The sequence below is a fragment of the Sciurus carolinensis genome, chromosome 2 (assembly GCF_902686445.1).
Source record: "Sciurus carolinensis chromosome 2, mSciCar1.2, whole genome shotgun sequence".
Taxonomy (NCBI): domain Eukaryota; kingdom Metazoa; phylum Chordata; class Mammalia; order Rodentia; family Sciuridae; genus Sciurus; species Sciurus carolinensis.
In genome coordinates this window covers 199,159,359-199,181,460 of record NC_062214.1, presented here as the reverse complement: position 1 = coordinate 199,181,460, position 22,102 = coordinate 199,159,359, and the positions used below count along the sequence as shown (strand labels likewise).

At 60.3% G+C, this 22,102-nt stretch overlaps 1 protein-coding gene across 1 annotated transcript; it reads right to left on the bottom strand.

The window, feature by feature from the left end:
* Nucleotides 1-1,277: 1,277 nt before the first annotated feature.
* On the bottom strand, nucleotides 1,278-8,634 carry Clba1 (clathrin binding box of aftiphilin containing 1). The gene is made up of 5 exons (XM_047534576.1): nucleotides 7,766-8,634; nucleotides 6,518-6,663; nucleotides 4,963-5,092; nucleotides 3,297-3,413; nucleotides 1,278-2,026 (listed from the first exon to the last, which is right to left on the bottom strand). The coding sequence occupies exons 1-5, from the start codon at nucleotides 8,180-8,182 to the stop codon at nucleotides 1,862-1,864; spliced, it is 975 nt and encodes a 324-aa protein (XP_047390532.1). The 5' UTR covers nucleotides 8,183-8,634; the 3' UTR covers nucleotides 1,278-1,861.
* Between the last annotated feature and the right edge of the window lie 13,468 nt (nucleotides 8,635-22,102).

Genomic DNA, 22,102 nt, shown 5'->3' with positions numbered 1-22,102 from the left:
GTGCTCACAGCATGCCTGAATTGTGCCCCCTGGCGATGGTTCACGTGGGGAGACATGCATGGCTACTCCCTGGTCATGCGAGCAGGGTGTGGCCCTGCCCCACAGACTCCGTGTGCTGCCCAGGACTCAGCATGTCCCCACGATGGGATGGTGAAGGCCCATTACCAGTGTGTCACCTCAAGTCATGGTGCTTTGTCATGGGAACACTTCAAACCCAAGAACGTAACCGATGTGCAGTGACTCTCCTGAGTGCTTGTGCTGTGGAAACCGGCACCTTGCCCGTGACCACCTTGTCCTTGGCTTCTGTGTGGGCGGTGGCTTTGGGCCACTGCTGGGTGAGGTCACATGGCCGTGTCTCCTTGTGCCTGCACTGTCTCACTAATACGTGCCAGGTCCATCCCTGGAGGCAGTGGCAGGGTTCACCCAGCTGGTGGATGGCAGGGCTCCCTCAGGCGTGTACTGCATTCCTGTACCTGAGTGTGGGAGGACAGTGCGGCTGAGCAGGCCATGAGGACGTGGGCCTGCAGCTGTCTCCTCCACAGACTGGCTCTGTCGCCTTGCAAGGTGCCCAGCAGCGAGCTGGGATCTCGTGGGGTTGTGCTGGGGAGCCTCCGCACTGCTTTCCACGAGGGCCACGTGTGCTCCAGCTCAGTGTGCAAGTCTCCCCTCCCTCCCTCACGTTTTCCTGGGTGATGCACCCCTGTCTTACCTGCACTTCCCTGATAGGGAATGACCCTGGGGGCCATTTGTGTGTGTTCCGAGAAGCACGCATCCTGGCCCTTTGCCACCTGCCATCGTAACACTGCCGCTGCAGGGTTGGAATCGTCCTGCTGTGTTTTGCTGTGTGCTGTGCCACACTTCTGGTTCAGGATGAGAACTTAAGGCAGCTTTCCTAACATCTGGTGCCATAGAAACAACCCGAGTTACCCCTTTGTCGTGAGCCTCAAGCCACGGGCCACACTTGGTGCACAACTATTTGGGGTGACCACACCCAGGCTGGCATGACCAGGGACAGACAGCTTCCTTCCTCCTCCTGGCAGGCACAGCAGCCATCACCTGCATCTGGACCAGTGGGTCAGGTGACAGGGAAGCTGGCACCTTCTGGGCAAGCTGGCCCCAGGGTGGCCTTGAGACAAACAATGGGGGCTCTCACTTGGAGTGCCAGTCCCCCAGCCCAGCATGGCCTCTGCAGCCCCTCCAGCTCAGGCCTCTCTCTGGAGACAAGATTTCATCCCCGGTCCCTAGAGAGTTAATGAGTCAGCAAGAACACAGGCTTACCAAGGACCTTTTATTAAATAAAGCTCTACAAAGTCAGTGCCGCCTGCTTGGCCCTTCCCTGGGAAAAAACAGTTGCCACGGAAGATGACCAGGGAAATCCACCTGCCTACCCACCTGGACCTCCAGGGGTGGCACAGTATGGCCTCCCATCCACTCGGAAAGGCCTGTCCCCAAGGTCATCAGTGGGAAGGCAGGTGGGGAGTGTTCATGGCCCTTCCAGGAAACAGCACAGAAGCCCAGGACCAGGTGCAGATAGGGTTTCCCAAAGCCCCGCTGTCTCCTCAGTGGTATTTCAGCACATACCCACTTTTGAGCCAGGCCTGGGGTCATCCCTGACACCTTCCACCAGGAGCAGGTGGCACCGACTGGGCAGGCTACAGTGCATTCAGAAACCCCTCCCCTCTGCACAGGGGCTGGCTCTGTCCCCGACCCACCCCTGTGCTTCCTGAGCAGACCTGAGGCAGGGGTTTTGAAAAGATCCCAGGAAACTGATGTGGATTTGGGAAACAGCTACACAAAATAGTACCAAATCCAACCAGTAAGAATGTAAGATGCCTCATGAAGACGTAATGTACTCCTGTTCTTAGCAGACATCCCTGTTAAAGAATGCCAGTTTTAGGTTACGTGGAGGGAAAACCTTCTTGTTCTGTGGACTTGTGATGTACCGCCCATTTCCATGCAGGGGTGTCTTCAGAAAGAGGCTGTAGGCAATCAGGCTCCCCTGCCTGTGGCCAGGTGTCCCTGAGAGCTGAGAAGAGGGCAGCAGTCAAGTACAAGTGCAGGTGACCCAAGGTGCCAGGCTGGCATCTGCCCTACCTGCCTCAGGCCCTCAGTGCTCTTTCCTTGGTCATCATGGTCTAAAGACCTCATTGTGCAGTGCACCCAGAGAAGCAAACGGGGGGTTCACTGCGACCAAGGCCAAGAGGCGGCCACCTGTCCCTGGACGCCTCTCACGGTAGCAAGCTACTGCCACCTGACTTCCCGAGTGAAAGGCCAGCTTTCTTACCATTCTTCGAGTGGCCTATGGCCCCCAATATGGGTGGATCTCTCTTTTGCAGCACAGGGAACTAAACCCAGGGCGTCTACCACTGAGCCACACTCCCAGCCCTTTTTATTTTGAGACAGGGTCTCACTGAATGGCCAAGGCTGGTCTTGAACCTGGAATCCTCCCGTTTCAGTGTCCCAAGTGTCAGGATTGCCAGCAGGGTGGCCTGTTTCCTTAGCAGGCTCTCGGCCCTTCTGCTGGGTCTGGCCCCTGCCCTCCATGCTCCTGGCCCTGCAGTACCCACCTGATGGCTGCTGCTGGACCCCTTCAGCGCTGGCAGCCACAAGCATGTGACCTCTTGTGCTCAAAGGCAAGAGTGCTCACCTCAAGGTTCTTCCAAAGGGCAGAGGCACCCTGTGACAGGCTCTCCCGGGTGCCACCCGTCAGGCTGCAGCCTGTGCCAGCTGGGTGGACCCTTGCCCCACACTGCCCCAGAACCTGGCCCCAGCGTCCTCCTGCAGAGAGCTACGCCTCACTGGCCTCACTGCTGGCACTCTCCAAGCTCATCTGCGGCACGCATTGCCCAGGGGCCACGCTCTCCCACCCGCGTAGAGCCCCGGGACAGAGCCTGGCTACCTGCAGTATCTGATGCAAGGTGGGCTTAAGTCCTCACCCAGACAGACAAGAGATGGCTGCAGGAACACAACCTTCTGCCACCCTCCTTCCTGCCTTGAGTCCACAGTGAGGATGGTGGCAGGACCCTCGAAGGAAGCAGCAGAGCTCACTGCCAGGGGAGACCCAGGGCTGCCCTGCTCTTGGAGTCCCTCTCAGCCCCAGGTCCTCTGCTCCCAGTCTTTGGGATGACACAGTCAGAGTCCTTGGCAACAGAAGTACCCATCTGCCCTAAACAATAGGCAAGTTCATTTTTCTGAATCCATAAGGATTAAAGGAAGAACATAAACCAGAATCAGTGGAGACCCAGAGCTGTGTACAGACCTCACCTGGCTGCCGAGGCCTCTCCTGGGGCACTCACCTTGGTCTGGATCAGAGCTCTGCAGTGGTGCAGGTGGAAGGTGCTGACTGCCAGCAACTCTTCAGGACCTTTGAGGTCAGAATCTTCTGAAATGTGACCTTGGTCTCTGGAAAGACTCTGAGGAAACAAACCTCTGTCACACAGGTAACATGTTTACTACTTCCGCTCATTTCCCCTTTTAATCCAAGCCCATCTACCAAATTTCACCCTAAAATTGCAGTTACCTTAATTCTGGACATGCTCAGGCCCTGGGAGGGTCAGGCCAGGGCCTGCCCTGATCAGTGCTGCCACCTGCTGTCCACCACCTGATTCAGGGGCAGCCAGACCTTGGTGCCTCCAGACCTGCCTGCTATGGCTTGAATGTATCCCCCAAGAGTTTCTGTACTGAGCATGTAACCCCAAATTCAGAGTGTTGATGGTACTTGGGGGTGATTAGGGTAGACCCAGGCCATGGGGGGGGGGGCTCTCCCAGTGGCATTAGTGGCTTTATAAGAAGAGAGAATTGAGCTGGCATGACTACACTGTATTGCCTTGTGATGGCCAGCACCATGTTAAGATGCGCCAAACAAGGTCCTGACCATGCCAGCACCATGATCTCCAGAACCATGAGCCAACTAAACTTCTATGCTTTATAAATTACCCAGGTATTTTGTTATAGCAACAGAAAATGCAGTAAGACACTGTTCAACAGAAACACCTTCACAGCCACCTGAAAGATGAGCACCCACACCCTGCCACCACGGGAGCTGTCCCACCTGAGCCTCCCCTTCAGAAATACCCCCTGCTCCTGTTTTCCCTGCACCAGGAGATCTCCTGACTGGCCAGTGTGGCACACTGGTGACACAGCAATCACCCACACCACTGCCTTCACCAGGGCCAGCAGGCCTGCCTAGGCAGCTCCTTTTGAGCTCTGTGTTTAAAGGTTTCCTTACTACTTAACAGTGGAGGGCTGGGGCTCAGTGGTTGAGCACTTGCCTAGCATGTGTGGGGCACTGGGTTTGATCCTCAGCACCACATAAAAAATAAATTAAAAGTATCGTGTCCATCTACAACTAAAAAAGACTAAAAAATACTTACATTGTTGAAAGGTGCCTACTAGTGTGGTTTCTTGATGACACAGACCTTGAATGTGTATACACTGGGCTTTGCTGGCTCTGGGCTGCTCCTACCTTAGGCAGCAGCAACTCATGCCTATGGGGCCACCTCTACCCCCTGTGGATGCACACTGGCCATCCTCCACTCTGCTGAGGGCCTCTCCTGCTCAGCCTCATGCATGTGCCCACACTGGAGTGTGCCCCATCCCCCTCAGCAGGCCCTGGCCCAACCCCCAGCACGTCCCATAGCATCTGAGGTGCAGGCATACCCTGGGGCCTGTAGTCCCCAGCAGAGCGCTCCCACCATGCTCTGGAACTTCACCCAGGGCACCTTCCTCCTCTCGCCACCAAATCCATGTGCGTCGTCTCCACATCTGCCCCTGTTCCTACTGGAGCCTGCACAGGTGTTCCAGTGCTGCCCAAGACAGGCACACCCACACTCCTCACCACCAGTGGCCTTCTGAGCAGTCAGTGGCTTCAGACCTCAGGAGAGGTGGCCTTCCAGTCTCATTTTCTCCACTTTCCTCCCTGTCCCCAGCCCAGTAAAGTCTCCATCCCCTGAACTGTGTCACCTTCTGAGCGGCTTCTATGCCGAGAACCAGGAAGAGCTTCTCCTGGCAGTGAGACTGGCTCTGGAGGCATCGAGAAGCAGACATGGTGCTGGTGTTCTGCAGGGCTCTCCAGAATGTTCTAGATTCAGAACTGGAAAACATTAAACAGGAGGCTGAAAGCCTTCTGAGCTGGTCAGGAAGCCCAGTCTCATAAGCAGAGGGGCACCTGGCATAGGGGAGTGAGATGCGCCCCTTCAGGAGCCTGGCCGTCTTCACTCAGACACAAGCCCTACATCCAGCATTCCTGATCCGGCCCTGCCTCTTCCGTGCACAGCATCCTCCGGGCATGGCAGGCTTATTCTCAGCAGGGTGTGTCTTTGGGGCCAGATATCTGCTGGTTTGGCTCACTATCATAGCTGTGCCGGCCACAAAATAGATGCCTGCAAACTAGGAGAACATCGAGTGCAGAGGAACGGACGAAGAAACAAACGGGGAATGGCACCATCATGGCCAGGCACTGGGGCAGGAGGAGCCTGGGGTCTGCAGCTCATGCCCCGGTGAGGACGTGTGGGTGCCTACCACGCAGCACAGGCGCCTGCGACCCACCAACGCCTGCATGGCTTCCCAGGCACGCCCCGTCTCAGAACAGGCAGACACGCCCTACAGCCCCAGGCGGCACTTGTGCCCTGTCTCCCCTGTGTCGGCCCTGCCAGGACTGACCCCAGAATAGCTGTGCCTCCGGGGAATGGCCTGTCAGTGCCACCCCATGGCCCCGGGGCTGAGGGGCCACCCTCAAGGCAGGCTCTCCCTGGGGGCTGTGCTGCGCAGGAGCCTCACACACAGAGGGAGCCAGTATCTGAACCGTGCAGGCCACAGCCTCCTGGGATCCAGGTGTCCCTCCCCGGGCCACTGGGAAGGCCGGGTCAGTGCCCAGTAGTGGCCAAGATGGGCCAGGCCAGAGCTCTGACACGGGAGGCCTACCCAGACATGCATGGAGCCCATGGTGTGCCGCCCCCAACCACTGGGGGTCAGGAAGCCTGCTCACCACCTCCCCTCCCCTCCTGGGGCCTCAGGCCAACTTATCTGAAGCATCTCAGCCCTTCCACCACCTCAGCCCAGAGCCTGTTTGTCACCAGCTGCTAGAAGTCACTGTCTGCACACAACTGCCAACCACACCTGATCTCCCTGGGAGCTGGCAACCCTGCAGGCAGTACTGGAAGCACGAGGTGGCCTGCCTGGGGGTACTTTCTATAGCTCTGGGGTTGAGCTCGTGGGGCTGCCAACAGCCACTGCCAAGTACCCCAGGGTCCCACCACTTGCCCGGGCCCACCACTCCTGCTACCCTCCCCTGCACTCATGCTGAGACACAAGAGGAGCTGGGAACCCAGCTGGCTTGCTCAAGGTGTGCAGGGTCAGCAATGCTGCAGGTCCAGCTGTGCTGCCAGTTCCTCAGGGACACTAGCCTCCGGGGGGCTATGGGAGCAGTGACACTCCCCACGAGGTGCAGCCACACCATCAATCAACCGTGCAAGTGCAGAGCTGCCTCGGAATTTTTAGTTCCGTCCGTGTTCATTACCACAGTCTATGCGCAGATGCAAGGCCAGGATCTTCTTCGCTGCTCATTTCTAATAAATGGTCTAAGGTGGAAACATCTTCAGGTACCTGCTCAACTGTGACTTCTTGAAAAGCAAACCTAAAAATGTTCTCATACCTGAGAACAGGCTGGAAAGAAAGAACATTCCAGAATCAGGAGAAATACAGGCATTAGGTCACCATATTCTGAATAACTAATTTTGATACAAAAGAAACCTGTGCTCAATTGAGCAGTCAGTGCCACCATCATTTGACACTAAAACCTCCCGCTCTGTCAAGGGTTCACAGGAGGTGGGAGAGAGCACAACTCAAAGCTCATCGGAGATGCAGAGACAAGGTGGCCTCTGCAAATGCTGGCTGAGAAGTTCACACATACAAAGGAAACAGCCTCACCTTGAAAAGGCCCTGAGGGGTGGGGACAGTCTGAACTGGGCGTGTCCTAATGCCAGCTGGGGTGGGTGAGGCAGATGAGGTGCAGGTTTTATGTATTCCAACATGCCCCCATCTGAAGGGTGCAGGTTTTTTCATTTGCCTAGTGTTTCCTACAAAATTCCCATATGCAAAAACATTCCTTAGTACACAAATCACACTGGAAAGAAGTCCCAGTTTGAAAACAAGGGTCACAGCAGAACTGGGCGGGCCTTGCCAGAGGCCAGGAACTCTGGCTCAGGAGAGTCTGCATCGCCAGTAGCACCTTTCATTTCCTTCCTGACTGGTTAAGGTATCTTCTGTTCTCTGATGTGTGGTGTGAACCATTTGGGAAGAGCCAGCAAAGAGGACAATAAGAGAGGGGCCAGTCAGTCAGAGCAGGCAAGGGTGGGCACTGAGTCAAGGGCCAGGGCTTTACTCCAGCCATCTGTGATCATGCGACTTTAGGATCTGGGACTTTCTAAACCTGCAGATTCAGAATCAGAAAAAAGAGCTCCTTCCCCACAGGCTCTGAATGAGGCCACACAAGCACTGCCCTGCAGATGGGGTGTGGTCAGGGAAAGTGGCCCAGCTTGGGTGGCTCCCACCTGGTCTTGCCCAATTCATTTCTGCAGCCTCCACTGTCAACCAGTCCCTTCCCTGGCCTTTTGAGGACAGGGTGGCCAACCCCATGACAAGGGAAGGAGGTCAAGAGATAAAAGAACCCTCAAAGGCTGACAGCCCCCAAACCCAGTGCCTCGATGCCTTTGAGAGGTCTTAAGGCCTTTTCCACGCAATCTGGTGACAAAGACCACAGAAATACCTCTGAAGATGGGTGGGAAGTGGTTCCTGTCGCCCCGGATCCACCCTGGTGCGGCAGTTGAGAACCACATTCCTTTAAGGCAGGAGTTCCTAGTGGCTGAGGATCTGTGGGTCTCTCCAGGAGTTCAAGAGACTGAGGGAGTCCAGGCTTGGCTGAAGATTCTTGAAAGCCTTCAAACTCCCCCCACGTGCTGCTGAGCTCTCCTGGGTCTGGACAACTGCAAGTCGGAAGGCCCTCTCCCGCTGGGGAGCTGTTGGCTTTCCCACCTGGCACAGGCAGAGAAGGCTGGCAGTGGATCCTTATCTGTTCCCAACTGTCACCATTCTGTCCTTCAGCTGCGAAGCGGCGGGAAACCTCGACCGGTTCCCCTGCGAAGTCACTCACGGACTCTCCCCAGCGCTCCTGCCGGCCTTGCATCTTGGTGCGGCCAGGCCAGCAGTCCCAATGGGAAGCTGCGCAGGAGACATACAGTTGCTGGGCTGAAGCTGTCCAGAGCTGCGCTGGACAGGGCCTGGGGCGCCGGGAGCCTCGCGGTTCGGTCGGCGGGGCTTCCTGACGAGTGCCACGTGCCGCGGTGGGCCGATACCGCCTGGTCGCCGCTGACCAGTCCGCCACAGGGGCGTGTCCTGAGGCCAAACCAGGCGCGGGACCGGGAAGCCCGCGGGGAGGCCGACCGCAGTCGGGAGCGAGTCTGGGAGGCCCCGAAGACAAGGTGGGCTGCCGGGCGCCAGGCCCAAAAAGGAAGAGAGGGCGCGGCGCCCGGGAGCCCCGGAGCGCGTCCCCGCGGGAGGGCGGACGGCGGCCCCACGCACTTCGCTGCGGCTGCTGCCCGCATCCCCCGCGGCCCGGCCAGCGTTGCCCAGCAACGGCGCGCGTCGGCCCGCTTCCGGCGCCCGCCGCCGTGGCGTCAGCACGCTGCCGTGGGCGTGGCCGACCCTCCCGGCCCGCCCTGCGGGCTGCACCTGCGGGACCCGGGTGCGCCGGCGCCGCCTGGCCAGGGCTTGCCTGCCGACCGGCAGGAAAGGTTCTCGACGCTTTGTCACGCGCCTCGCGTGCCATTGTGCACCCGATACCCGCCCGCGTGGAGCACACGCACTCCGGAGTGAGCAAACGCGAGCTGCCCACTTCGCCCGCGCCCGGCCCTCAGGCGGCCTCACTTCTGCCCTCCGGCCCTGGGTCGCACGTTCTAGCCTTGGTCCCCTCGTCCTGCTGTAGCCACTTTTGGGGCGAGTCTGCTGCTGGGGAATGTTTTTTCCACCGAACTGGAGGCTCCCTGAAGGCCAGGGACCAAGTCCGTCTTCCCAGAACCTAGCCCGGTCCTAAATGGCCTGAACTTGTAGGAGGATGAGGGTCCACTGCCTGCAGGGCACGATCCCCTCCTCCCAGGTCTCATGTAGTGCTGGAATCTCTGCCGGTCATTAGCCAGCCCCCAGAATAGGATTAGTGTGTGTATGGGGAGGGCAGTCACCCACTCCTGCTGCCACCTGCCCTGGGGTGAAGGCACTAATGAATTTTTGCCCTCCCTAGGCATTCCCTGTCTTTTCCCATCTGTCCCCTAGGCTCATGAAGTCGACCTGTGCTTCACTCCATTTCCCCTGCAGCCTCACCAGACTGGCAGCCATGCCAGCCTCTGGAAGGGAAGGGCCAGGCCCCCATCCCTAATCCACAGCCACCTGCAGCCCACCTCCATGCTCACATTTCTACCACACTGCAGCCTCCTTAAGCCCTGCAGGGGCCTGTCCTTCTCAGCCACACCACTGAAAAATTTGATTTTAAAAGTGAGGAGATGAGTTCATTCTCTGCACCCACCCTGGACTCACCCTCCTGACACCCCCACCCCACATACTTTCCTGAGAAGCAGAGCAGCCTGGCAGTGCTCAGGGGAGCCTTGCAGTCCGACTGCTCAGGACTAGGTCTTGAGCACCACCCCAGCACCTGCAGCAGACCTGCGGGATGGGGGTCAGGCACTGCCTGGACTCTCAGACAGTGGCTCCACTTGCCTTGTCTTCACCAGGGACAGTATCAGTCAGCAGTCCTGCTGTCTGTCCCTGCCCACTGCTCCAGCTCCCCTTACCCACTGTGCTTGCCACCCTTGAAGTCCAGGAGTTAGAAGCGGAGGGAGAGTGCTGTCCTCTCAGGGGCTGAGGCCTGGGCCCAGAAGCCCAAGTGAGAAGGAATGGGATGCTTTTCCAGCAACTCCCAAGCCTCTCTGGGCCTCAGCTTTCTCCTGGGGAGCTTGGTGGCCCTCAGGTGGTAGTAGAAGGAAACCACTCAGGCACCAGCAATGACGGGTTCCAGTGCCTGGCCATGGGCTGGAGGTGGGGGGCATCTGCATTACCTGATGTGGCAGCTGGATGATGTTTGGGGGAACATCACTGAGCACTTCCTAATCCCCTGGAAGCTGTGCATATGGGACCTTCTGACGGAGGCAAACTCACACACGTGATTAAAGCAAGGGTCTAGAGATGAGGAGGTGGTCCTAGATTATGTGGTTGAGCCCAGCATAATCATATGGTCCTTACAAGGAGAAAAGAGATGCCAGGTGTGGTGGTGCATTGGGAGGCTGAGGCAGGAGAATCACAGGTTCAAGGACAGCTGTGGCAACTTAGCAGAGCCCTGTCTCAAAATAAAAAATAAAAGGGCTGGGGGTGTAGTTCAGTGGTAGAGCACCCGTGGGTTCAATTCCAGTACTGAAGAAATAAGTAAAGGGCTGGAGATGTAACTCAGTTGTAAAGTGGCCCTGGGTTCAATCCCCAGCACTGAAAAGAAAGAAAAGAAAACCGAGAGACAGGAGATCAGTGCCAGAGAGAGAAGATACAAAGATGCAAGCAAGACCAAAAGCTGAGGAATGCAGGCAGCAGGAAGCCAGAAGCACCAGGAGACTGAGGTCCCCTGCTGCCTCCCAGCACTGGGAAGGAGGGCGAGCTTGTGTTGTTTTAACCCAGGCCATGTGTGGCATTTTGCCACAGCAGACATTTGGAACCATTATACCTGGATAACCCCTAGTGACCACACTGAAGAGGAAGGGTAGAGGTGACCCTGACATTGGGTGACCAGCCCTGGCTGCAGGAGGGGTGGGGCAGCCCAGGTAGCTGTTAGGTGGCCCCTGCCACTTGGGCCAGCATTTGGGCAGACTGTCCTGTTTCACAGCACAGTCACATGGGGCATGAGCCCAGCAGACCTCAGGTAGGTGGGCAGAGCAGGCAGCTGCTCAGGTTTAATTGGCTCCACCTGCTGAGAATAATGGCCAACGGAGTGGCTCCCCACTAAAGTCAGGGAGTGGACACAGGCCATGACTCCCCCTGGAGGAGCCCAGGCTGCCACCTGCCTGTCCCCCCACAGCCCGGCTTAGAGCCAAGCCTCCCCATCCCATTCTCAGGAGGAAGGGCCACTCTGGGTCCTGAAGCAGGTGCCACTTTGCCTGGAACCCATAGTCACCCTGGTGGCTCCTGCATCACCTAATAGAAAGGACTGGCTGAGCAGGGGTCTCTTGCCCCAGAAATACCCAGGTGTCCTTCTCCTCCAGGATCCCTAGGCTCCAGCTCCTCCAGTGCAACAGGGAGGATGTCTGTCCCTGCCTCTGTTGTCCCGTGGAACGTCCAACCCTGGAACTTGCTGCAGCTCAAATCCAAGCTGGCCTTTGCATCTACCGCCAGGGGGCAGTGGAGGCTCAGGGGGAGGAATCCAGCATCCCGGCAAGCCCCCCAACTACCCTGTGTCCTGGTCCTAGGCATGTGCTGAGCTGTGCAGGCACAAAGGAAGAGACCTGGGGGCTATGCCCAGGCCAGAGACAGCCACTTAGCTTTGGGGGAAACTGAGGCAGTTAAGGGGGGCAGCCGTGAACATGTGGGCCATGTGCCACCTGCTGGGCCAGCAGGCCTGGAACCCTCCCTATCATCCCCGAGGGGCTAGGGTGGCTGAGAGGTCCTAGATGCCCCCGCTCCCTCTGTCTGGGTTGGGCGGGGTGAGGCTGTGGTGGGAGGGGCAGGGACAAGTTAGAGCTATTTTTGTTACGCTGCTGCAGTTGCCGCAAGGAGGCATCAATCATTGATGCTCTGGGCATCCTGGCCTGCCTGGAGACACGCAGGAGAGCAGTTGGAGCATCCAGTGGGGGGTAGGGTGACACGCCAGCTCCTGGCCCAGGCCCCACCCGTGAAGGAGACCCTGCCCTGGGAAGGACAGAGAGCAGGGCATGGCACAGTCATGCAGCACCCTTGGGTGACATTTAGAGGTGTGGGGCCTTGTGTGTGCTGGGGTGGTCCTGAGCTGGCTGTGTTCTCATGATGCTGGGGGTGGTGAGGGAGAACTGATTCTGGAGCTGAGTCCTGCTGTAGTGGCCTTCCCCAGCTGGCATCTGTCCCCAGGGGTGCACCTGGGTGCGATGACAAGAAGTCCTGGCAATGCAGGCTCTGTAGCAGATGAAGGTCAGGCTGCAGCTGGTGGAGGGATGGGAATGGGGCAGACACACTTTGTCCTGGCTTCTGCTTGCTGTGATCCAGGGGACCAGTTTGGGCTTCTGAGGCCTGGGTCCCGGGGAGCAAGGACCCTGTGACTGGGCCCATCTGTGGGCAGGCCCTCTCAGAGTCAGCTTCAGGGAGACACAGCCCACAGTTCCACAGGGTGAATCTGGGGCCTCTGGGGTGGGGAAGCTCTCTGGGTTGACACCCCAAGTTATCTATTCCTTAGGACACTGACCTACCATCTAAGAAGGGGCTAACAGGTGGGCAATAGCAGGCAGGCCTGGGGTGGGGCGCTCAGCTCCCTCTGACAGCCAAACTGCAGCCCCAGCACTGGGGCCAGAACAGAGCCGGACTCCACCGGCTGGTGGATACAGCCCTGGGGACAGGGCTCCTGCCACCCTCAGCATGGAGCCCAGGGCCCTGAGCCAGCCCTAAGGCGACTCCCAGGGCTGCAGATAAGCAGGCCAGTGAGCACACCTTGGCTTCACCAAGGAACTGGCACCCCTGGGCATGCCATGGCCAGGACCTGGGACCACCTGTGTGCGAGGAGTGGACAGGACCAGTGGACACAGCTCAGGAGGATCTTGGCTGACCCAGGGTGGGGGTAGGGCTGGGGCACAGCCCCACTCACAGGATTGCATATGGGACGGCTTGGTCCTACCAAGACAGCCTGAGGGCTGTCCTGCTTTGCTGAAGGGGAACACAACAGGTAGGGGGAGCATTAGGGGAGCCCAGGGTCACACCAGGAGGCCATCCCTGCCTCCTCTTCCCCACAAAGTGGACAGGAGCCACCACAGGCCCATGGTAATCATACCAACCAGTATGCGTCACATGGAGTGAGTCCACTTGATTTGGGCGGGGCCCAGTGGGCCACATGACTTCACTAAAGGAATACACCTCATGGGGTAGGGGGCACTCCTGGGCCTGTGCCATAAGGTCCCGATTCCACCAGACTGGCCCTTGTTCCCAGGACCTGTCCTGGGGCCCAGAAGCCAGATTCAGACCCAGTGGAGACCAGTAGGCTGAGATCTCCAGCAGATGTGGGCAGATGCAGGGACACACCTGGGACATAGGGACACACATACCCAGGCACATGACGGTTCTCTCTTCCTGGATCCAGGGCCATTCCCAGGGGAAGGGGTGAGACCCCATGTCCCCACCTGAAACACAGGGCTGTGCCAAACTGTGCCACGGGAGGAGGCTGCCAGGGCCCTTTCCCAGCAGTGGCTCCAGTGTCCGGCTGACCTGCTGCTGGCAGGCTGCCTGGCAGCCGCAGTCTGGCTAACGGGAACCGTCAGAGTGCGTCATACCACCCAGCTGGCTCACCTTGCAGTCTGGCTAACGGGAACCGTCAGAGCGTCATACCACCCAGCTGGCTCACCTGGGCCCTACTGGCTGAGCATGGTCCCCTTGTGAGTCTGAGATTGTTTGTGCTGTTGTACATATAAGTGCATGTGTGCCTTAGTGTGTGCATGTGAGCGTGTCTGGGTGTGTGTGCATGTCTGACTTGACTGGGATGTATCCAAGGTGGCCTGTGGTCTGCCTATGAATGCGTGTGTCTGTGTGGCCCTTCTGTTACAGCCTGGTCCCTTTGAGCTTCTCAGTCTCTACTGCCCCCCAGGCTGCCTCCTGCCCCAGTTTCCAGCCCCAGGAATAGGGGTGTATGTGTGTGTGTTTGAGTGTACCCAGCATGACCAGCACATTGCCAGGAAGGTTCTTCTTGACAGTAGCTGTCCTGTCTGGATTGTACCTGCCTACAATGCCTCCAAGATTTTGCTTCTGCCCCATGGTGTCCTCAAGCCTATGCCAGGCAAGGTCTCAGCCACCTCTCAGTTTCTGCAAAACAAGAACTGTTGGGCTGAGCCCTCCATGCCCATCCCCCATGCATGGCGCCAAGGGGAGCCCAGCAAGGTTTCCCACCTGCCCTACTCCAGGCCTCACCAGGCCCCTTCTGCCAGCCTCTGCAATATCCCAGGATCCCTCCACTCTGTCCCCACCTCCCTGCCCTGGTCCAGCTGCTCTTGACTTCCAGCATTGCTCTGCCTCCCCCCACCCCACCAGCCACCTCAGTGGTTTTTCCTCAGCCCCCACGGACCTTTGCAGACCCTGCTTGGAGCCCATTCTGCAGAGGCTCCCTCAGCCTGTCCCCAGCTCTCCAGCTTAACCCTCTGCACCTAAACGACACTGTCCTCTCTCCTGGGAACACTTTCTGCCCTGTGTCTGACTCAGGTCCCAGCTCAGGCTGTCTGCCAGGAGCCCTTCCCAGCCAAGCCCCCACCCAGCACTGCCCTACAGAGTACCTCAACTTTGTAGGCTTGGCCATGCCTTCACCAGTCTAGGGCCTGAGCCCCAAGTTAGGGCCACCACTGTGCCCAGCACCCAGCTCTTCAAAGAACCTCGGGAAGGATGAATTCTGGCTGGGGGTCCTGGGCTCCAGGACGGCTTACAGCACCCGGCACTCCCAACTGCACAGCCCTCTGCGAGTCCTGCCCAGTCCACCCTGTCCTTTCTGGACGTTCTAGTGCGGTCTTTGTTACTGCAGCCCGCCGCCCTCCTCTCCTGCCCTGAATTCCATTTTGTCCTGATTAGCCCAGATCACAGGCCGTGCTCCCCCGTCCCTCCTCTTCCCAGGTTGGAGGTAACAACTGCGACAAGTGCTAGAACCCTGGGGCAGGCGTCTGGAGGGTCTCCACCTAGCTCTGTAGACCCAGAAAGGCTGACTGGGGGCGCGGGGCGGCGCCAACCGCAGGGGCCGGGGGCGGCGCCAGCGCGGCGTAGCCAATGGGCTGAATGAGGACTGCGGCACCGCCCCGCGCTCGCCGCGCAGTGGCCGGCGCGGGCTGGGCGGGCCCGGGCGGGTCCAGCGCGGTGGTCGTGAGGTGCGGGCTGTGTCCGCAGTCCGAGGCTGGCTGCCCGCGGCAGCACAAGGCAGCGAGGACGAGCGCTGCGCCCGCCCGCCCGCGCACCGGAGCCGGGATCGCGACTGGACGCGCCGGGCCGCTGGCGGCCCGCACCGCCCGGCCGCCACGATGTGCGACTGCTTCCACGTGGTGCTGCCCACCTGGCCTGGAGCCCCAGGCAGCGGTGCGCCTCCTCCCCGCCTGCAGCCCGCTCCCCTCGGCGGGTGGGCTCCGCGGGCGTGTTGGGGGCGAGCAGTGCGGGCCGGGCTGCCGCGCGGGCGGGCGGGGGGCGCCCCAGGGCGGGCCCGCGGTCTGGCGCGCGCTGGGTCCCAGCCTCTCTTCTGCGTCTCGCCTTTGACCTGTCCCTGTCTCCCGGCGTCCCGCTTCTCCCTCGGGGTCTCCATCTCTGACCCTGCCGGTCACTGCCTCTCTCGGGTCTCCGTCACTCTGTCTCCCTGCTCCTGTCTGCTTCCCTCTCTGTCACCATTCCTTTTTCCTAACCCTCGGGAACTCTTGTCTTACTGGGACAGGCGGCTGTAGGGCAATGCTGCCCAGACCGGAGTGTGGCTGAACGTTGGAGGGAACTGAGGATCCTGGGAACCTGCTCCAGGCCTGCCCTCTGACCTGCTTTGGGAAAGAGCAGCCTGGTGGGACCAGGAGTCAGGGCTCTTGGCCTTGGTCCAGAGCTGCCCAGGCTGGCCTGGGCTGGGTCCACCGTGTGGCTACTGTGTGTTTGAGTCATCAGTTAGGTGGTGGCTGTGGCAGGGCTAGGTCTGAGGCTTGGTAAGGGGTCTGAGTGGGGCCAGAGATCAAGCCACAGGGTCCCCCTGTGCTGGGCAAGGGAGTGTGGGTACTGCCCACAGGGGTGACCCCTTCCTCAAGCCTCTGCTGCAAAGTATCTCTCTGTCCCTGCCCTGGGTCTGGGCCTGGGTGTCTCTGTATCTTGGAGGGCAGGGTGGAGCAGCAGGGGGCTGTCCTCCAGGCTCTGGGTCAGTAATGCAGCAGCCTGCCACACCCAGGGCACCTGGCCAGCCCTGGCACAGGGGCTGGGGCCGTGCTGCATTGGCACAAGCTGGACCCTGTTCCTTGGGGGGAAACCAGTCGGTGATGCTCATGAGACTGCCAATGATGCAGAGGGTTGCCCGGCGTGGCTGTCCCTCCACCTGCAGGGGGGCTCCCAAGGGCCCTCCTGTGGCCCATTTGTCAGACAAGGACTGAGGCCAGGATGGGAGGGTGGATCTGCAGGGCCACTGGAGGAGGGAGCCTGGGCCCCTACCAGCAGTCCCCCTCACTGTTCCAGGGGACCCCCTATTTGGGCTTCCCCTGCCCAACTGGGAGCCTAAGGTACCCTGACTCACCCTGGACAGCACTGGGAGAAGGCTGGCTCTGGCGGGTGGCACAGACCCCCAGCCTCTTCCTCCCTCACTGTGGTTCTGGGTGGGCTTCGCTAGAGGAAGACGGGTGGAGCCCCAAGGATGTGGGGTTTCTCTGCCTCCAGCTTCCCTGTGCACCCTGGACACTGCTTCCTCACCCATGAGTGCCTGAGGCTTCTAGGCTATGGGGTCTCATGACCATCTCGCCCACCCTCTGGCTCCACAGGTTCCTATTCTGACTGCCCCTCCCCAGCTGAAGGCCTTAATTTCTGCTTTTGGCGTTGTGGTTCCCTGACCCCTCTGGGTCAGTCCCTCCTCCTGTCCAACCTACAAAGCATCTGCTCTTGGAGAGTGAGGTCAGTGGTCCTTGCTGCAGCTCTGGTAGGAGACCCCCGGATCAGAGCCCCTGGGGGTTCTATCCAACACAAAGATCCCAGGCCCTCCACAACCCTTCACTGTGGCCCCGGGACATGCATAATTGAGATTTGGTCCTGGGCCTTTTCCAGCTTCAAACCCCCTCCCCGCGAGCAGCCCAGAGCTCAGCAGCCCTGCCCTGCCCTTGTCTTTCTGCCCAGCCTGAACTTGCCTTCCTATATCAGCCATGCCTGGTTCCCGAGCCCCCTGGTGCCAGCCCCTCCCAAAGCCTGTCTGACTTCTTGACTGCAGCCCTGGGAAAGGAGCACTTTGTGGTTCAGCTTGTGTGTCCTCTAGTGGCCATGCTGGGAACAGGGAGCCTGTGGTCCCTGCATAGGGATCCGCCCAGTCTAGGGACACTCCTACTCCTTCACCCACCACATTCACCTACCCCATGCAGGGGGGTAGAATCTCACCCTCTTGGGCGTGGGTCTCACACCCACCCCTATCCCAGGGGTAGGCCTGTTCCATCCCAGAGGCAGAGTTGAGTCCTGGGTAGTTAAAGTGGCAAGAAGACCCCACCCCCAGCCCTGGCCCCTGCAAATGCCTGGTATGGCCTAAGCACTTCCGCATCCCTGGCTCCAGGGGGCATGGGGTTCAGTGGCACTATGATTGGTATTAGGGTGGTCTCTCCCCCAGGGTGTGGCTGGGTCTTCCCCAGGATTGGTCTGCAGCTGGCTGTGCCTTCTGCCTGTCATGGCTGGGGAGCTGTAGGCTGGAGCTGCCTCTGCACAGTGGCGCCGAACTACGGCTGTGCAGTCAGGAAGACCCTGGGTCAGCACCGCACTGTCCTCTCCCCAACCAGGGACACTGGGGGGCAGTGTCCCATTTGGCAACTGGTACCCTGAGGCCAGGAGAGGAAGGCTGTGTCCTGCACCATAGTGGCACTCCCTGGGTGCACTGAATGCTTGGGGCAGTGATGTGGGTCTGACAGGTGCTGGCTCTGCCCTACCCCACCGGTAACAGGGTTCCAGGCCACTCAGTGAGGAGGAGGTAGCTGAGGTCACCCTGGGATGCCAACCCCCACCCTTCGAATGAGGTAGGTTCTCAGAAACCACACTGGTGGTGGCTGTTGCTCCTGGCAACACTCCAGGTCATTTCCCTGGCCAGGGATCAAGCTGGGCAGCACAGGGCTGAGGCTGTGCTGTCTCCTGGCTTCTGGTGCCTACCCCAAGTCTCAGACTGTGCTCACCTGGTGCAGCCAGGGGCAAAGGGTGCACAGAACCCAGGAGTGGCAGGAGGGTGGAGCTGGTGGGGCCCCCAGACTCCCCATGCCCACCCCACCCAGGGATGCAGCAAGAAAACCCTCATTACCTTCTCTCTGCCTGGACACACTTGTCTGCCCTGGGCTAGTTGTTACCTCTTCCAGGAAGCCCCTGGATTGCTGGGCTGACCTAGCTATTCCTGACTCTGACCCTTTCTGTGTCTTTCCTCCTATGACTTCCTTTGCAGAAGGCCTCTGTTTGGGGTTCAGCTTGGGCTGGCTTGCCCAGGATGTGGGGAGGTGTAGGTGTTAGCAGGAGAGGGCTTGAGCCCTGGCAGCCAGGTCCCTGGTGGTCCCTGGTCATCTGGGGGTCCCTGCCACCTAGTCCAAGAGTGAAAGCCAGGCTCCTCAGTCTCTCCCAAACCCTGCACTGGGGATAATGTAAAGAGCAGAGGTGCCCACCCATCTCCACCTGTCTACCTGTCCATCTGGCTCTGAGAGCCACCCAGAGCCAGTGTGTCCTAAAGGCCCTGGGACCCAGGAGGTTCCACCTGAGCAGAGCAGGGATTCGCCCAACGTCTGTCCAGCAGACACAAGGCAGGCTCTGCTGTGGCACGTGGCCTCGGTACACGGGGAGTCAAGGAGGAAGGCCTACCCAAAGGAGACCAGGAGCAGTTCCTAAAGAGAAGGGTGGGGCAGGGAAGGAGGGCTCCTGCAGAGGCCGGGAGAACTGTGCAGTGGAGCAGGACGGGTCTGGGGGTAAGATGGACAGGTGGCCGGGGCCACTGCTATGAGGGAAGGAGCCCCAAGTGTTTTTGGTGCTGGGGTTAGAACCCAGGGTGCTTTCCCACTGGCTACACCCCTGGCCCTTTGTGTTTTTGAGACAGGGTCTCACCGGGTTGCCCAGCCTGGCCGCCAGCTTGCAGTCTGCCTCAGCCTCCCAAGGAGCTGGGACTCCAGTGTGCACCGCCTGGCCCCCGTGTTCGGCAGCTCTGGTGGGGAGGGCTGAGGCGGGGGCTGGGGCCGGCAATGGGCCCAGGTGTTGGGTGAGCCTGGAGGGGGCTTGGCGTGGATGGGAGTCTTAGCTCGGCCACCGTTGGGGCCACCCGCTCCCTGACTTCTGTGCCGGGGGGCTTTGGTCTTGAGGGGTGTCACCTGCCCTGCCTGCCCTGCCTCTACCTCTCCCTTCCCTTTGCTTTTCTTTTTTGGAAGCCACGGGCCAATGGGAACAGGACCTGCCTTGCTGGGATGAATATTTAATAGTCAGAAGCGTTTCTCAGACGGAAAGCTGGAACTGGGCCCAGAGGCCTGGAGCGGGAAGCCGTCTGCCCACTCCCGGCACCCAGACGTGTCCAACGCCCAGAGCCCGCCCCCGCTGCCAGGCTCCTGTCCTGCGTGCTGCCCCCATGCTGCCCTCCCGCCGTGTGTGCTTGCGAGGGGGTGGCTCTTGGGCCCCTCTCCAGAGAGCTTCTGGTGGACTCCATCTTGCACGCGGCCTTGCTCCCACCGTGGAGGTGGATGGTGAAGTGGGATCAGCTGCTCTGGACAGGAGTTCAGGAAGGGATGCGTTGCTGGACATGGGTTTCTGGAAGGACGGTGGGAAAGAAAGGCAGTCAGGGCACCAGGGACACAGGGAATGGGACCGATGAGGGGCCTCCTGCAGGCTTGGGCTTCCATCCCCTTAGGCACCAGGAGTTAGCGGTCAGTGCCGGACCCCGTCTGCGGGGCAGAGGAGGCCCCGTGTGAGCTGAGTCAGGGCCTCTCTGTCTGCAGCTCAAGCCCTGGCCCCCGTCGCCCTGCGTGGAGTCAGACCACGACTTGCCCCCTCCCGTGTCTGCTGGACCTCCTGACCTCTCCTTGCTTTTGAGAGCTGGACCCTCTGTGGGCGGGAAAGAGGGCAGCCTCCGATGGGGCAGCTGGGGACAGGACCCCTGTGGTGGCTCCCTCCCTGACCAGTCTTGCTCCAAGGCGGCGCCCACAGCTCCTCTGACACATTGCCTGAGAATGCCTGCTCCCACCTGGGCGTCCATACCAGCCGGTTCTCGCGCTCGCTGCTCACCCCCGCCCTGCCTGCCCCGCCAATGCCAGGTTCCCATGGCGACTCTGCACTGGGCTGTGGGTCCTGGTGGCTTTGAGCCAGGTCCGCCTGTGCAAGTGGGCACCAATGGCACATCTGGGTTCCTGGGTCCCAGGGTCTGTGATGCGGCTCAGCAGTTGCCTGCAACTCCTCCAGTGACCCAGCACCTACCCGGCCACTGAGCCCGGCCACATGGAACGGGTCCGGCAGTGGGGTTCCTGGGAACTGAGGCAGGTGGGCAAGGCCTTCTGGGCTGCCAGGTGAGCTCCTGTTGGAGTGGGCACTGGCCAGGGGCAGGTGGTGGGGGTGGCAGCTGTGACTCCGCCCCCAGGGGACGGTGGTCTAAGCCGAGTCTGTCTGACCTTCCAGCCTAACTTCAGCCTTTCTGCACACCTGCTCCGTCCTGCCTGCACCCACCACTCATCAGCTTGGGCCAAGGCTGGGAGCCATCTTGTTTCTGAGCAGGGAAGGTGCCCAGGCAGAGCAAATGGCTTGTGCCCGGGCCTGGGGACTGCAGAAGACCTGAGTGGAGTGCAGTGCCTTGCGGCAGACCTGAGTTGATGAGGGCTGTGCCTGGAAGGGAGGTCATGGCCTCCTGGTCACCCAGCAGCAGGCTGGCTTTGCAGGCCCTCCCCTCAGCTGCCGTGAAGTGGGCATGTCTCAGCTGGGGCCCCAGCAACTATGCTATGGCCCAGGACCCCCCAGGCAAGTTGAGCTAGGAGTCAGGAGGCACCGAGCAGCTGCTGGGGTGGGATTGCTGGGTGGTTAGCACACGTGGGCTCAAGAGAGAGGGGTAGTGGCCAGCGTCCCTTACCCACTAGGCCCAGCTACTGGGCTCCACTCTGACAAAGCCTGCCCCACCTGGCCCTGGGGAGTTGGCTACCTGGCGGGGTGTCATGCCTGGTGGGGTGTTGGGCAGCAAGCAAGCCCCAGGTGAGAGGTGGGTGGGGTGCGTGGGGGTGGCCGGCCTCCTGTGGCAGTGTGAGCAGCATCTTCTCCTTTGGTGACCGTTGGTCTTACCTCAGCCTTTCCCGGCGGAGTCTGGGGTCCGGTGCTGCCCTTGCCTTCCAGGACTGGGGGCCCCTGGGTCTCGTCCCATTTCCCTACCTGTCTTCCTCTGCCTCCTCCCTACCTTGGAGCCCTCTGACCCACCTGGGGCCCTTCTCTTGCTTTCCCCACCTCAGGCTGCTCCTGGCTCCCATGTCCCAGTGGAAGGTTCGGCTCCCTCAGCTGCCCCAGAAAGCCCCCGCTCTGGGCCACCATGTTGGGCAGGGCTGAGGGTGCAGGCTGTTCTGTGCTGACCTCCCAGGGGCTGGCTGGACCCCTCCCAGCTCTGGAACCCTGGGTTCGGCTCCTCTGCTGTGTGGACTTGCCCCAGCCTGCCCCTGGGAGCAGGAACCCTTCTCCAGCTGGGCCCTGCCCACTGGGCTGTGGGCACAAGGCACAGGGCGTGGCATCCCTGGGATCCCTGCATATCTGCAGCCAACACAGCTGCTGCGTCCTGCCCAGGCCTGCTGGACACCCAGAGCCAGGAGCTGGGTGCTGAGCCCTGGGGACAACAGGAGAAGAAGGCAAGGAGGGGCGGGCCTGGCAGCTGAGCTCTGGGTGGTGGGCGATTGGGGTCACTGGACCCAGGGGGAGTGTTTCTCCACCACCACTCGGATCCAGATGCCGGGAAGGGCGTGCCTGTTAAACATACTGGGGCCCAACCGTAGCCAGCTCGTGGGTCCCCTGGAGCTTTGAGGGCTGGGAGCCGTCAAGGACTGAAAGGGCCAGGCTGCCCTCGAGGGGCGGCCACAGCCACAGCCACTTCCCCAGGGGCCCAGCCTGGCCACCTGTGGGCTCCAACCTGTCCTCGGAAGGCATCCCCCTGTCCCTCCCTGCACACACAGCCAGGCCTGCTCCGAGC

Excerpts from the sequence above, each read along its gene's own strand:
- Clba1 (XM_047534576.1), bottom strand. The coding sequence starts at position 8,182 with ATGCAAGGCCGGCAGGAGCGCTGGGGAGAGTCCGTGAGTGACTTCGCA. Across the intron at positions 5,093-6,517 it reads GCATCTGCGCATAGACTGTG|TTCTGAATCTAGAACATTCT; the intron begins GTAATGAACACG and ends AATGTTTTCCAG. Across the intron at positions 2,027-3,296 it reads GAGCTCTGATCCAGACCAAG|CTCTCAGGGACACCTGGCCA; the intron begins GTGAGTGCCCCA and ends CCCTCTTCTCAG.